At 46.1% G+C, this 14,730-nt stretch overlaps 3 protein-coding genes across 6 annotated transcripts; 2 read left to right on the forward strand and 1 right to left on the reverse strand.

Annotated features, from left to right (window-relative positions):
* The first annotated feature begins 27 nt into the window (after nucleotides 1-27).
* Nucleotides 28-6,041, forward strand: LOC133166969 (serine/threonine-protein kinase MAK-like). Of its 2 annotated transcripts, XM_061297401.1 has the most exons (16): nucleotides 28-164; nucleotides 378-481; nucleotides 571-736; nucleotides 1,177-1,231; nucleotides 1,390-1,511; nucleotides 1,631-1,713; nucleotides 1,776-1,908; nucleotides 1,972-2,143; nucleotides 2,261-2,428; nucleotides 2,532-2,903; nucleotides 2,980-3,176; nucleotides 3,260-3,381; nucleotides 3,490-3,600; nucleotides 4,832-4,933; nucleotides 5,054-5,131; nucleotides 5,345-6,041. In XM_061297401.1, exons 3-16 carry the CDS (start codon nucleotides 636-638, stop codon nucleotides 5,500-5,502), a joined length of 1,974 nt encoding a protein of 657 aa, XP_061153385.1. In that variant the 5' UTR covers nucleotides 28-164; nucleotides 378-481; nucleotides 571-635; the 3' UTR covers nucleotides 5,503-6,041. The 2 variants fall into 2 exon arrangements, with proteins under 2 accessions (XP_061153385.1, XP_061153387.1); XM_061297403.1 differs by lacking the exons at nucleotides 28-164; nucleotides 378-481; nucleotides 571-736; nucleotides 1,177-1,231; nucleotides 1,631-1,713 and having other exon boundaries at nucleotides 1,388-1,511.
* On the reverse strand, nucleotides 6,042-10,397 carry bphl (biphenyl hydrolase like). 3 transcript variants are annotated; one of them, XM_061297406.1, is made up of 7 exons: nucleotides 10,229-10,397; nucleotides 9,031-9,134; nucleotides 7,487-7,653; nucleotides 7,214-7,367; nucleotides 6,987-7,118; nucleotides 6,431-6,554; nucleotides 6,042-6,376 (listed from the first exon to the last, which is right to left on the reverse strand). In XM_061297406.1, exons 1-7 carry the CDS (start codon nucleotides 10,297-10,299, stop codon nucleotides 6,310-6,312), a joined length of 819 nt encoding a protein of 272 aa, XP_061153390.1. In that variant the 5' UTR covers nucleotides 10,300-10,397; the 3' UTR covers nucleotides 6,042-6,309. The 3 variants fall into 3 exon arrangements, with proteins under 3 accessions (XP_061153390.1, XP_061153391.1, XP_061153389.1); XM_061297407.1 differs by having other exon boundaries at nucleotides 6,042-6,383; nucleotides 10,229-10,394; XM_061297405.1 differs by having other exon boundaries at nucleotides 6,042-6,350; nucleotides 10,229-10,393.
* Nucleotides 10,398-11,345: 948 nt separating this feature from the next.
* On the forward strand, nucleotides 11,346-14,554 carry LOC133167052 (interferon regulatory factor 4-like). Its single transcript, XM_061297564.1, has 8 exons — nucleotides 11,346-11,851; nucleotides 12,171-12,357; nucleotides 12,537-12,613; nucleotides 12,698-12,836; nucleotides 12,900-13,001; nucleotides 13,068-13,451; nucleotides 14,099-14,208; nucleotides 14,287-14,554. The coding sequence occupies exons 1-8, from the start codon at nucleotides 11,654-11,656 to the stop codon at nucleotides 14,440-14,442; spliced, it is 1,353 nt and encodes a 450-aa protein (XP_061153548.1). The 5' UTR covers nucleotides 11,346-11,653; the 3' UTR covers nucleotides 14,443-14,554.
* The last annotated feature ends 176 nt before the right edge of the window (nucleotides 14,555-14,730 follow it).

The raw sequence follows: 14,730 nt of genomic DNA on the forward strand, positions 1-14,730 counted from the left end.
TTATTGTTGTCTTGTATGCAAACGTGAATTTCCGAGCGGAAGCAGCATAACTGGTAAACAACAACTTCCAGGTCAGGGCGGCAGCCCAAAGCAATCGATTGCCGATTTGAGGTGTAACAGTTCTGGGCTGTATCGACGCCATCTACAGGACAATCTACGTACTGGTACAGTAAAACTGTATTTGTTTTGTCAAATTGCGTAATATGTGATTTATTTAAATTACTGGTGCATTTTGCTGTGACTTTGTGATACCCTAAATAAATGCAACCTGTCTTATAAAGCTTGCGGTACTAACAACCACCGAGCTTCTCCACTGAGGTTGTTTCCTGGCACATATTTTGAACCACATGTCAACTTAATCCACTTCTCCTCACCAGGGGATTGTTCTGTTTGCCGTGAAAGGCTTATCTCCGTTTAGCTGACAGAGGCATTCCAACAAACAGGATCCAAACACTCTCCTCAGAAACAGACAGAAATACAGGTAAGGCACCAAGGCACAACTTCCATCTCTGTATTTGAAAAGACAGGAGCTGAATGTGAAATACTATGTTGTAATGCTTTACATTACAGTGAGTGAGTGCTGCACTGTGTAGACTGGAAAGGCTCCTCTTCAAGGAGGGGGGTGTTTGTGGAAAATGAACCGCTACACAATGCTCAAACAGCTGGGGGATGGCACCTATGGAAGTGTACTCCTAGGCAAGAGCAACGGGACTGGCGAGCTGGTTGCCATCAAAAGGTGAGCGCAGCATTACCACCTTTGGAAGATGTCAAAAGGTCAGGCGGCCTAGTTCGAAGCTGGGGGAAAATGGCTGCTGCATGGCCGTACTAAAGTGAATTGGCTCACTTCTGGAAACTTTTCTTTTTCTTGTTTATAGTATTTGTAATTGGCTAGTGATGGCTTCATGTAAGCAGAGCTGTACTGGATTTTATTGATGGATACAGATTGGCATTTGCCATCTGATCAGTGATCAGTTATGTGTTTTAATTAAAAGCTCTTCTCAGATTAATTCATTGTGAAATTAATGTCAAAGTAAGCTCAGAGGTGAGACGTTAGAGAGCGCTAGATTCGAAAGTCAGGGAAAGCCATTGGAGGGTTATTTGGAACACATCTGCCAAACATTTTTAAATGTGTATACGATGAATAACAACAATTCAGAAAAATGTGTCACTGTTCAGGATGAAGAGGAAATTTTATTCTTGGGAAGAGTGCATGAATCTAAGAGAGCTGAAGGTGAGGATTTGATCAATATGTAATCAACTGTCGCTCCGTTTGCTAGAACGATGACGTGTTTGGCTTTGGCTTGATGGACGTTTCTTTTTTTCATTAGCAAATGATTGTATTCTGTTTTCCCCACTTACTGAATCCTCCGGTTGTCCCCTGTTGTACAGTCGCTGAAGAAACTGAACCATCCGAACGTAATCAAACTGAAAGAGGTCATAAGAGAAAATGACCACCTCTTCTTTGTCTTTGAGTATATGAAAGAAAACCTCTACCAGCTCATGAATGAGAGGTAACGTCGGTTCACCAACGCTTATAGTTGCTTTGTGCCATTTTCACCAACATCCATTATTGCCTTGCGTCTTTGCCACAACATTTTCTTCCTTTTTTTCCCACCTTCGATGCTGTCAGGAACTATGCAATGTTCTCCGAAAATGAGATCAGGAACATCATGTTTCAAGTGTTGTCTGGATTAGCCTTTATGCATAAACATGGTAATCATTATTATAATTTTATTTTATTTGTGCTATGTTTTAAGTGCTACATTGCTTTCTAGGGTATTTCCACCGTGACATGAAACCGGAGAACTTGCTCTGCATTGGTCCTGAATTGGTCAAGATAGCAGATTTTGGCCTTGCCAGAGAAATTCGCTCGCAGCCACCATACACAGACTACGTGTCCACCAGATGGTGAGAGAAATGACAGAATGTTCTCAATTGAGAGACGACCCATAAAACGGAATCACTGGTCAGGTACAGAGCTCCGGAAATTCTGCTCAAGTTCACCTCCTACAGCTCCCCCATCGACATCTGGGCAGTGGGGTGCATCATGGCCGAGCTGTACACGCTCCGCCCCTTGTTTCCTGGCAACAGTGAGGTGGACGAGATCTTCAAGATCTGTCAAGTGCTGGGAACTTTGAAGAAGGTGAGCCAACATACGAGAAGCGCCCACACTTGACCCAAGTGCCAATCAAGTCACGTTGCTGCTGCTGTTGTTGTCGTTGTTTTTTCTTTCCGTCATTTCTCCGGGCTAACGCGTTAGGCAGATTGGCCCGAGGGCCACGTTTTAGCCAGCTCGATGAACTTCCGCTTCCCGAAATGCGTCCCGACATGCCTCAGCTCGCTGATTCCCAATGCCAGCGATGAAGCCATCACACTCATAAAGGACATGCTGCAGTGGGATCCCAAGAAAAGGCCAAATGCTGCTCAGGTGCACCCACATCTTGATTAAGATGGATCATTTTTACACGATGATCACCTGAAAGAAAATTCTCGATGCTCAGACACGCGCCGTCTTTCCGTCTCGTTTGCAGGCACTGCGGTATCCCTACTTTTACGTGGGTCAGTCACTTGGTGGTCCTCCCAAGTTTTCCAAGCAGCGCAAGTTGCAGTCAAAGGATGTCAAAAGAGCCGTGGAAGGGCAAGTTTTGTGTAAGACAAACAAGACGGCTCAGGAGCCCAAAAAGAGTCAAACGGAGCCGCAGATCTGCAGCCAAGTTCTCCATCAGCCTCTTCAAGCCGTCCAACCGAGCCAGCAGACCTGCAGTCAAGTTCTCCATCAGCCTCTTCAAGCCATCCAACCGAGCCAGCAGGCCGACACGCAGCAGGAAGCTGATCCCAGCTTGCTTCCATCCAAGGAGCAACTGGAGCCACTCAACCTGGTTAAAAACAGGCCGCCGGTCCCGGTATGTCTTTCGCAGCTACCCGTGACACTGGGCAAAATCGTCAAGTCTGATTATCTCCTTGCTCGTTCAATAAAAGCCCACAAAAACAGTGAGCATCGGGCCAGGAAACAGTGTCAGCAGGGCGAGGGCCGGACGAAGACGGTGGGGTCAAACGTCCATCAAATCGGTGGACAGCTGGGAGACAACCGAAGACGCCGATGTCGGCGTTTCCATCTCCAAAAAACCCACCATCAACTCTTTGGGGGAGGAAGCCCTCGACGTGTCCAGTGCTTGGTAAGTGCTTGTTCGCAAGCATCGGAGCGGGTCGTTGGGTTGATCCAGGAAATAAACAAAAACAACTCAAACCTCTTGTCCAGCTTTCCACTCCCCAAGACATCGACGGCGACAAAAGCAGAATGCGGCAACGAACTGGACAAAGGTGACTCGGCAATCTTGTCTCCCAAGCAGCACTACCTGCGGCAGTCCAGATACCTCCCAGGTGAGGGGGTGCCACAAAGTCCTGGCCCACCTCAAGAAATGGAGCTTTGACTCATTGGAAAAATGATCGGCTTGCCCGACCAGTAAATTCACTTTTTACGCTTTTCAGGCATCGATCCAAAACGAAGATCTTCAGCGGGCAATCAGGGAGCCGTCAGAAGCTTGTGGAACATCTTGGGCTTAGCGCAAAAACAGGATTTGGAGCTCCCCCTTATTAATGGTCAGCTCTGGACACAGCTCACTTCTTCAGCAGGCCATACATGTTACTTTTCAAAGTCAGTCTGCTTTATTATCAATTTCTTCACATGTCAAGAAACACAAATAGATTGAAATTGCGTTTCCTACTATCCCACAGTGACAAGACATATTACATATTATATATACCGTAAATTCCGGACTATAAGCCGCACCGGACTATAAGCCGCACCGGACTATAAGCCGCACCAGCGAAAATTGGGGGATATTTTAGTTTTTTTCTTATATAAGCCGCACCGGACTATAAGCCGCACGTGCACACGCGTTTTTTTACAAAGAAAGACCGTTCACAGAAAGCCTTTTTAAAGTTTTTATAACATACTTTAACATGTCTTTCTCAACATTGCCTGTGACGAAGGGTTTAGAGCCCTTTGACGCAGGTCACCTAGCGTGCATTCTTACTAAAGCTCATAATAGTCACAAGCAACACAGCCAGAATAAGCAGCAGCCATAGTAGTGTTTCAAATTAGTATTTTTGTTGTTGTTTTTTTCTTCAAGATACCGCAGTGTATAAAAGTGATCAAGTCATCACAAAAATCACGAAAAAAATCCTTATATAAACCGCACCTGACTATAAGCCGCAGGGTTCAAAATTTTGGAAAAAAGTCGCGGCTTATAGTCCGGAATTTACGGTATATCTCTATTATATTATATAGGTCCACGGACAACAAAACATTCAAGTAAACAATACAAAATGTATAAACAAGAAGGCACATACAATGAATAATAAGAGCAATAAATAAATAAGACCAACATGGTTGAAATGGAGCAATTGTGCATACAGCTGACAGTCAGAATATAGCGCAAAAGTACAGGAGGAGTAGTGCAAGACAGCCAACGTGGCCCAAAAGGCCAGGATATTATGCAGCCGAGGGGGGAGAGGGTTCAGGATCCTAACAGCCTGGAGTATAAAGCTGTTGGTGAGTCTGGTGGTGTGGGAGCGCAGGCTTCTGTACCGCTTCCCAGAGGGCAGTAGATCAAACAAAGTGTGAGCGGGGTGACTCATGTAAAGGTGTAAATGTCCTTCAGGGAGGAGTGAAGCACCAATAATCCTACCAGCTGTGTTCACTATGCGCTGCAGGGCTTTCATGTTGTAGTCAGTGCAGCGTCCACCCCACACAGCGATACAACTGGAGAGGACGCTCTCAATGGTGCCACGGTAGAATGTCTTTAGTATCGCTTCTTGTCTTCAACAGACTCCTTCATGTCAAAGACAAATCTTTCACCTCTCGAGAAGTCCGAAACTAAAGACGCTAAGCAGATGAGTCCTCTGGCGCAGATCGGCGTTCCCTCTGCCAGTAAGCTACATCAGCACGCTTCAGTTCTTTTTCACTAGAATGTCTCTCTGAGATTTAAAAGATAGAAAGAGGTGTCCGTTTTCTAAATTTAGCGACCTGACATTATTCCTGGATGTTTAGGTGATCTGTCAACCCCTGCTGATCTCAGGATTGACTCCAAAGTCAAACTGTCCAAGACTACAATTTTCGCCAATAAAGGTAAATGCACACATTGTCATTGTCATTGATTCATTGTTCATCTGCGTGTGCCCTGTGATTGGCTGGCGACCGGTTCAGGGTGTCCCCCGCCTACCGCTTGAAGATAGCTGGGATACGCTTCGGCACGATTGAGACCCTCGTGGGGAGAAGTGGTTCAGATTACAGATGGCCATTTTGCAGTTGTAATGACAAAGGTCACTTTGCTGCCCGCAGATAACCAGATGGAGCACGATGACTTCAGAGCACCGCAAATCCCGTGTCCTTGTCCAAGTGGCAGCTTCTCCACAATGAACAACTTGGCCAGAAACACACACATTCCGCCAGTGCACGGGCGGGTGGACTGGACCGCCAAATATGGAGGCAATCGCTAGAATGAGTGGCCGCGTGACGACCGCTTCCCATTTGCCATCGCTCATTTGCCAAATGCTACGAGCGAAGCTCCCCAGCGACCGACTGCGACGTCACTTTTGTTGCGCTTGCAGAGACTCGTAATCTTCCCCAATGGGACCTCCGTAATTCAGTTCTGCAGCGGTAACCGGAACATGACCTTTGGATCTATGTGGACCACCTCTGGACTACTAAATCAGCAGAAATGCAAGCGGAGCATCTCAATTTTTATGAGTGCTTGGAGGACAAAAGGAGAAGGGACTCAAATCAGTCAGAATGCTGCATCAAGTCCAAAATATGTCTTACGCAACTTGATCATTCAATCCAATCTTTGGCGTTTTGTATGAGCGCAGCTGTCACATGACTTTTGAACCTGTGTTTTGTCAATAAATGGACTAACTTGTCGTTCATTGACAAGCCTGGGCGATGTTCACACAACCTAACCTTTTCACCCCGTTGCTTTGCAACAATTGAATTGTACTCTTTTGAAGACTTTTGACAAAATAAATGACAAGAAATGGAATTACTGTAAAGATGTTTAATATTGAAGTGTGATCCTTTCCAGAAGGAGCTTTCGTGTAGCCCAAGCATCTTCCAAAGCGGTTGTTGAAAGAATATTAACTATTGCAAGCTTCTCTTTTGTCTGACCTCATTGAGCTTCATGAGGCGGCCCGGGCACTCTGTTAAAGAGTTTTGATCCAGCATCATTCAAGACGTAAAGTGTTAGTTTAATGATTTGTGTCCCTCTTGCAGAAAATCTTCCACCAGTTTGTTGAATTCTTCAGGAAACCTCAGATGGAGGTTGTGCTTTCCCTCTGGCATCCGATGTAATCTACGCTTGGAAAGGGAAGACAACCGCTACGATCTATGATGGGCTTTTTTTCCTGACATGGTCACACGCTCTGGTCTCACCGTGATCCCGGAATGCCTTTGAGGAGGAAGTCAGGGTGACTGCGGGGCACCATCGGATCTTTTTCGCCATGGATAATCAGAGTCGGACATCTGATCAGAGGCAAGAGCTCGATGCAGATGTTTCCTAAAAGAGACAACATTTTTAAAGAAGTTTGTGAGAGCCTATGCTTAATATATTCTAATTGAAAGTGAGAAATATATCGCGGCTGACATCTCTTGTGGAAAAGAGGTTACTTAATTACAAAATCCAAACATGATTATGAGGAAATGTGTGTAATTTTTTTTACTTTTTGCTTGTCAAAATGAAGCTTCAAATTTGCTTCATGAGCCAGACGTACCTTGTGACTCCTTTAGATGGCGCTGTTGGGTTAGGTGTCTTCATTGTCAGTGTCTTTCAGCACAACATTGAGTCCAAAAAATGCAAGTGCTTCATGAAGCAAATTTGAAGCTTCATCTTGCCATCACAAAGTAATGTAGGAATCAGCTCATTGTTCTGAAATCTTTTCAGTGCTTATAAACGCATCTCCTGGCATTAAATTATCTGCCATGTTTTCACCTTTGGCTCTGTGTGCAAATTGCGCCACGCCATCCACCCAGGCTTGCCATGTTTGAGCAAAGACTTGTGCTCCGTACACCTCCTCCATGGGCGCCCTCATCCTTGCGCTCCATTTGGACACATCACGGACCGCTGGTGGTCCCGCCGAGCCCGCACAAAAGGCGATACAATGTCAGCAAAAATGCCCGTCGAATTTGACGACAGGGGATGCAAGAGTGAGCGGTTACAGTTGTAAATGTCGAGGTCTTGTTGCGATACAAACGCATTGGACCCCCATACCACCATCTTGTTGATGAAGTCGGGATTCCTGGCAGCAGCGATCAGGGCCGTGATGCCCCCGTCACTCCATCCCACCAGAGAGAACTTGACAAAGCCCAACGTCTAAAATGAAGATGCCTACACTGGTAAGTGAATCCATTCTAATAATATGGAAATTGATTGGGACTTGCTTATAAATGGAACTTTAAGACTTGAGACTTCCTCTCAGATGAGCGACCTACCCTCATGAGATCCACCGCATCCCTGGCGTCCCTTTCAAAGAAGTCCAGCGGAAAATCTCTGTCTGGAGGTCGCGACTGTCCATAACCACGCGGATCCCAGCCCACGACTGTAAAAAGATCCTGATTCAAAGACTTCAGCTGAGGTTGAAAATCTGTCTTTGTGCTTCCTGTTGTGAATGAAAAAAGCAAGTTGTTATTTAGAAATATTTGGCTTTGTTAGTTTAGTTTTTAATCTGCTCTAATCAGATGGTTGCTTGCTTGCTATTGTGACGACTGCATGATTGGAAATGCGTTTTTGAGAAAGGAGGGACAGAGAGAAGTACAATCTGGAGACTTTCTAAATCCACCGTGTCAGGGTTTTCCAAACTATCTTGATCGTATGATTATGTTGGAATGTATGTAAACAGTAATAAATAACCTAGCTAGATTAGTTTTATGCTTATGTTGGTGTGTAACCAGTAGGGGTGTAACGATACATCGATACACATCGATTAATCGATATAATGCTCTACAATTTATTGGCATCGATGCTAAACGTAAACATCGATTTATATCGCCGTGTTTGACCTCGGACATTAGACGCGACTTTATTTTGAAATCCAGTTCATTGTTGCTTGCTTCCTCTTTCCGGGAGCAGTGCGCGGCGTTGTTGTGTTGTGAGCAGAGCAGGCACGTGAAAGGGGAGTCGACAACTAGTACGCTGCTCCTGGGCTGGTGCTATGGCTAGTGTCCAAAAAGACGAGGAAATTTGCTCCCCTTTAGGCTTCAAGTCATTTGTTTGGAAGCACTTTGGATTCCAAAGAAAAGATGGCTCAACGGACAAGACACGTGCAGTTTGTAAATCCTGCCATGCGGTGATCAAATATTCAGGGAGCACAAATCTCACCGCACATTTAAAGAAAAAACACGACGTCAAAGTTCAGTGTTAGAATAAGCACTTTGTATACTGCAATACTCTTGTAATTTCCTAAATAAAGAGTTTGCAGTACCTTGTTGATTTTGCGTATGAATTGTTATAAATCAGGATATTGTTCTATATTTTTTATTAAAAAAAAAAAAAATCAATCGTAGAGCACTATATCGCAATATATCGTGAATGAATCGCAGCAGGCTTTAAGATATCGGCAAATATCGCATCGTAGTTCTTTGTATCGATATTATATCGTATCGTGGCAAAACCCGCGATTTACACCCCTAGTAACCAGTAATAAATAACCTAGCTTGTCCCATCCTACACAATGTCGTAAAACATCCCCCTGCTATGTTTTGACTAGAGGTCAAGGGCTTTCTCTCCATCCAGTCCACTCTCACCCCCACCCTGTTTCTCTTAATAAAAAGGCTCTTGTGGGAGGCCAGAGTCAGACGTCATTCGATCATTGCTGTACGCACAGTGACGAATGGACTCTCCGCCTGCGGGTGCCCAAGAAGACTTAATTGTCTCCCGTGTGGTTCTTGCAAAATAAGTTGGAGTGAGCACCACTCTAACACACCGTACTTAACTTGAACATGAAAGCGAGTGTTGTGTACGTTAAGTTAGTGTGTACCTAAAGCACCAGGAAGCAACAGCATGGCGTGTTTCCCTGTGCCTGCCTTCTCATAGTAAAGATCAACCCCGTTCACATTTTGCCTGCCACATGTCAGTGAGGAGCTGCAGAAAAACACCCAAAAAAACCATGTATGAATTTATTTACAGTGGTGAAAACCAACGATATATTTCTATATAGCGCCAAGAAAACTATGATTCAAGTGATATTAATTTGAAATGATGTAACATCTCATACCTTGAGCATTTTGAGAAGATTTTGATAATGTGAGGGGGGGTTTTTAACTGAGGGATACAAAATGGTTGTAAAACAACACGTAACCTACTGCGTGCTATACAGTGATCCCTCACCACTTTGCGGCTCACTTTTCACAAATGCGCTACTTTGCGGGTTTATAAGTGAAAGGAGAACGGCGTTTAAATACACGCTGATAGCGTGGGCCATGCCTCTGAACAATGTGTGAGGGAAGAAGCACTAATCTGTGCAGAAGTCGGGACACGTGACAATATCACGTGTTTGTTGTTTTATTTACCGTAAAGGTACAATACATGCACAGAACAGTGTGGGAATGGTTATTAAGGGAATGGGAAGTGTTTATGTAGTGGTAAAGTATTAGGGAGCGTTTAAAATATTCTGTACTGGACCACGATGCAACAGAAGATTCGTGCGCAACTGTGACTCACTTTGGTTTCGCTATGCATGATGTGCATGATGATAGTGTAGTGTGGTAATTCTGAGGTTGGACACTGTTGTAAACCATACTTTCAATTGACTTACAGTACACTTGTCCCTTATAGCGGCCAACAAGAAACACTATGTGTTGGATATTTCAATACAATGTGTTACAAATTCTAAATAATATATATACCTTTTCTACTTTGCGGATTTTCGTTTATCATGGGTGGTTGTGGAACTCGTCTCCCGCAATAAACGAGGGGTCACTGAGGGATCAAATATTTCCTCAGCAAAACATGGTGTACGTGTGTTAGCAAGAATGTTTTCTTTCCTGTTTGCCACAAGGAAAAACGACGCCATCTAGTGGACATCATCACGCATGAACGACTTCCTGCCAATGTGGTGACGCCACTGCAACAAGCAACCCCCCCCCCCCCCCATTTTTTTTCTTTCCCCGCATTCAAGCGCCCGTACACTTTTCAAAGACATTTTGCAATATTAAACATGGTCGACGTGTGAGCACCAGTTCGACTGCATCGTGACCGTCGCGCTCCTCAGGCTGACCAGACGTCCTCCACGTAAAACCGATGTCATTCCCGCTTGTTCGAAAATCTGAGCTTTCAAGTTCAGTCTTCGTCAGTCTACCCACGAATCGTTTTGCATTTAAAGTGAAAGGACACTAACGGACTCGCTGTCGCAGAGTCACGAGTTGCTGCTGCTCCTGCTATTGGTTTCAATTACAATTTCAAATGCCTGGCTCCACTGTACTCAATCCATCGGAATTTAGAATGAAACTGAGACTGCTAAATGTGAATTATTTCTTTGTTGTAATTTTTAAAATAAAATCTAAATTCTAGTGAATTCTTTTTTTGTTGCAATTTTTTAATTAAAAAAAAGGCCATGAATGTCCGTAAAGCTTTTTAACTAAGAAAATGACCAAGCATTTTTTCATAAATAAAAATGACCATGAATAGTAAGTTTTTTATTATTATTATAAATAAATAGACCATGGATAGTAAGGCGTTTTTAAATAATAAAAAAAGACCATGTAAGTCTTTTTTTTTTTTTAATGAATAAAAATGACCATGAAAGCAATTTTAAACGTGTAAAGGCTTTATTTTGTAAATGAAAATGTGCTTTTTTCTGCTCCGCTGATTGTAAACGCCTCCGCTGCCCGTGCCATCATCTCAACCGCACACAGGAACGCAGTTCAAGACAACGATTGCCCTGCCGAGTTGTAAAATAACTCGGGGGAAGATGCGGGCGCATTTACTGGAAACAAAATGAGCTCGCGTTTCAGCCTGCAGCCATCGAGAAACAAAACGCCGACGGCAACATCGGTGACTTTTCAGAAACGGATTCGGTTTGGATTGGTTCCGTCTGGCACCGCCCCCGTGACCCTGACCGGGTTGGGTTAAGCGTTGACCAAACCTCCCCCCCCCCCCCCCCCCCCGCGCCGTGTGTCACAGATGCAGCAGCTGCTATATCAAGTCATTTGAGCTTTTATTTCAAAGTTGTTCAGATCCTCATCCACTTTCTGTGCCCAATTGCAAAACAGTTCAGCGCACTACAACAGGACAGCTTCATGCTTGTAGTGAGGCGACTGTGCCCTAGTTGAGTGGTTGCACAAGCTTGATAGTTGTTCTACAAGTGGCCTCCCACCTCAAAGGAACATGCAACATCCCCATGCAGCATCCTCTGGCCACACCCCTTGAGGGGCACGAGACGCGCCACATTTAAGCGGTGAGATGATGACGGCGACTTCACACACACTGAGAGCTGTGAAAGAGTCAAGACAGGCAAGGCTAGTGCGGCTGTGCAAAAGATTCCACCTGCAAAGCACAAGTAAGAAGTTCGCAACTTTGGAGTTGCTTGGCAAACTTGGCTGAGAGACTTACTTCGACCCAAGTGTGGGACACGGGCAGACGTGGTGTCCGTCGGGCCAGACATGAACCCTGACGCGGATTACGGACTTCACGGAAGCAGCGGCAACGGAAAGTTGCGACAGTGGCTCATTGAGCAGGTGGATTGTGGGAAATATGCAGGCCTGGTGTGGGAGAATGACGAGAAAAGTATCTTCAGGATCCCCTGGAAACACGCCGGCAAGCAGGACTACAACCGCGACGAGGACGCTGCACTGTTCAAAGTACCAACAACAAATGACACCTTAGCTTCCTGCGTCCTCCCTTTGCCTTTCGCTTTTCTTCCTGTGTTAATTTGCGTTGGCTTGCTTCACCTTTGCGCCCTTTTGTAAATAGAGTGCAAATGCATGGATTATTTTTCTGATGATTTTCAAGTTCAGCACTGCCCGTGTGTACTTTTCATTGACTTTCTTTGTGGTGACTTTTCGATGCTGAGTAATTCGAAAAGCGCGACACCAACATGTCGAATGTCCTAAGAATAATGACTAAGTAGGTCGCGAGCAGAGCCGTTTGAGTTTTTTCCAATGTTTGATGTCGCTGTAGGCCTGGGCGCTGTTCAAGGGCAAATACCGGGAAGGGGTGGATAAGCCCGACCCGCCAACTTGGAAGACTCGCCTCCGCTGTGCCCTCAACAAAAGCAACGACTTTGAGGAGCTGGTGGAGCGCAGCCAGCTGGACATCTCCGACCCCTACAAAGTCTACCGCGTCATCCCTGAGGGCGCCAAGAAAGGTCAGTTGTCGCATCATTTGTCTCTTCTGGGATGGAACTGTGATGGGGGAGATGGACTTTTTCTCGAAGGCAAAACGTCAACGAGTCCAAGTCGTATGACTCCGGCTGCAAAGTGCCGGTTGTTTCCGTTGCTTTTTCTGAGGAAGCATTTCAGCAAATGTGTTCAACCTGACTTTCAGGGCCCAGAGAGGAGGACGGTCCTCTGAGCCCCGTTGGCTATTCTGTGACTTCAGCCTACGCCGCTCTTCAAACTCAGGTGATTCTCTATGGCCCGCCCCAAGGTTTTTGTCAATGATGCGGTTGGCATGTTTCGAACCGCGTGTCGTGTGTCCTTCAACAGATGCCTACGTATGTTCCCTCTCCGGAATGCGGCTGGAGGGACTTCAGTCAGGAGCAGACCCCTCTGCCAGAGCTGCCCTTCACTCAGGGCCCGTGCCCCACTCGCAGCCTGCCGTGGCAAGGCCCATCTGTGGAGAACGGTATGTCGCTCACGCAGTAAGTAATGGGCTCCCCTGAAATGACACGTGTGTGGATGCGTGCAGGATACCAGCTCAGAGCTTCCTTTTACTCTTACGGTCCCACCGACCCTCAGCCCTCACCTTTTAGTCTGGACGGCAGCATCAGATCAGCAGAGGCATTCCGAGGTACTTTGCGAGTGCAATCTTTTCTTTGAAAAAGGCTCATGACTCACACGTCTTTTCTCCATGCAGACACACGGCTGCATGTGTCGGTGTATTTGCGGGACACCCTGGTGAGGGAGGTGACCACCTTCAGCCCGGAAGGCTGCCACATCACGCCAGCCTCCCCGGAGGAAAAACACTACTTGTCCTCAGGAGGCCGCGACGTGGTCCCGCTGCCCGCCGCCGACACCTTCGCAGCTCAGAGGAGAGCGTTGGAGCGGCCGGCGAGTCCCCATGCCTCCGCTTTGGAGGGGGGGCTGCTGTGTTGGATGGCCCCTGACGGACTCTACGCCCAGCGGCTGTGTGAGGGCCGAGTGTACTGGCAGGCGGGACTCGCCCCCTATGGTGACAAGCCCAAAAAGCTGGAGCGGGATGTCACCTGTAAACTTCTCCACACGCAGGACTACCTCACAGGTGAGAGCCGGCAGGGCCGGGCTACTTGTACTATTTCCGCTGGCCAGTTACATACATTACATACGTCTTTATTGTGACTACTTTGTTTACAATCAGCATTTTTATTAAATATTGAAAAAAAAAATGTTATGAATACCATTATGGCCAGAAGACAAAAGTTTGCATCGTCACACCAAATCAAATTTGAATGGCTTTAATTTGAATCATGTTCAGCTGGGCAATCTTAGCAGGTAACACAAGTGAGCGTGACACCAAGATCTTTTTGCACCGTGAGAAGCTCACGGGATTCTTCGCCCCTCGTTGAAGGTCGAGTTTGCCAATAGCTCATCTTTTGAATACTAACAAGTTGTGTGGGCCTAAAACCTGAAGCAAAGTCCCCCAAAAGTGGCTGTCAACAGCTGCAGCGGGCCAGGGTGTCCTTTAAGATGAGTCACTGATGATCGCTACGCTGTGTAAGCGTGACCGCCCACACGTTAAAACAGCTCAAGTGTGTCAAGTGTTTAGGGCTTTGCAAATGTGTTGTGGCCACGCAGGGGTTTCCATTGCAGTCAGCCCCAAAGGTCACACCTCAAACCAAGCTTTTACGATTAAATGCCTTTCACATATCTCAAGTTGACAATTGCCACTGTCTGTGTGCCGGCCATCAGAGATCCAGACGTTGGGGCTCCACGGTCGACCGCTGGCCACTCGCTTCCAGGTTCTTCTGACTTTTGGAGATGAAGGTCTTGACTCTCAGAGGGCGGGCCTCACTGTGCAGGTGACTGACAAAGCACTCACACTGAAACCTGCGTTAGGAAATGTAAAAGCTCAACATGAAACGGAATATTCCTCCCAGGTGGAGCCTTTGTTTGCCAGGCAGCTCTTGTACTACGCCCAGCAGACAAGTGGACACCTGTACCGCGGCTACGAGCACGCGGGCCTCACGGAACACGTGGGTCTCTCCGAGGACTATCACAGGGCCCTCACCCAGCATCGCAGCCTGCAGCAGTGACTGGAGCAGATATGATTTGGACGATCAAGATACAAAATAGTGTATATAGCTCGTTTGCGCAGGCCGCAGCTGTGCAGCAATTTAAATCTGGAATAAAATGCCATGCAGTTGACGGGCTGTCTCAATCATTTCATAAAATTAGAATCATTCAAATGCATGAGCAAGGTTTGACAATAAACTCGAGAGCAGAGAGGACTATTGCCGCAAGTCAGAACAGAAAGCTATAGAAATTGATTGCCTGAAAAACTTTGCATCACATGTTCACTTCCAGGTCAAACAAAAAAGTGT

This window comes from Syngnathus typhle, linkage group LG14 (assembly GCF_033458585.1).
Source record: "Syngnathus typhle isolate RoL2023-S1 ecotype Sweden linkage group LG14, RoL_Styp_1.0, whole genome shotgun sequence".
Classification (NCBI taxonomy): Eukaryota; Metazoa; Chordata; class Actinopteri; order Syngnathiformes; family Syngnathidae; genus Syngnathus; species Syngnathus typhle.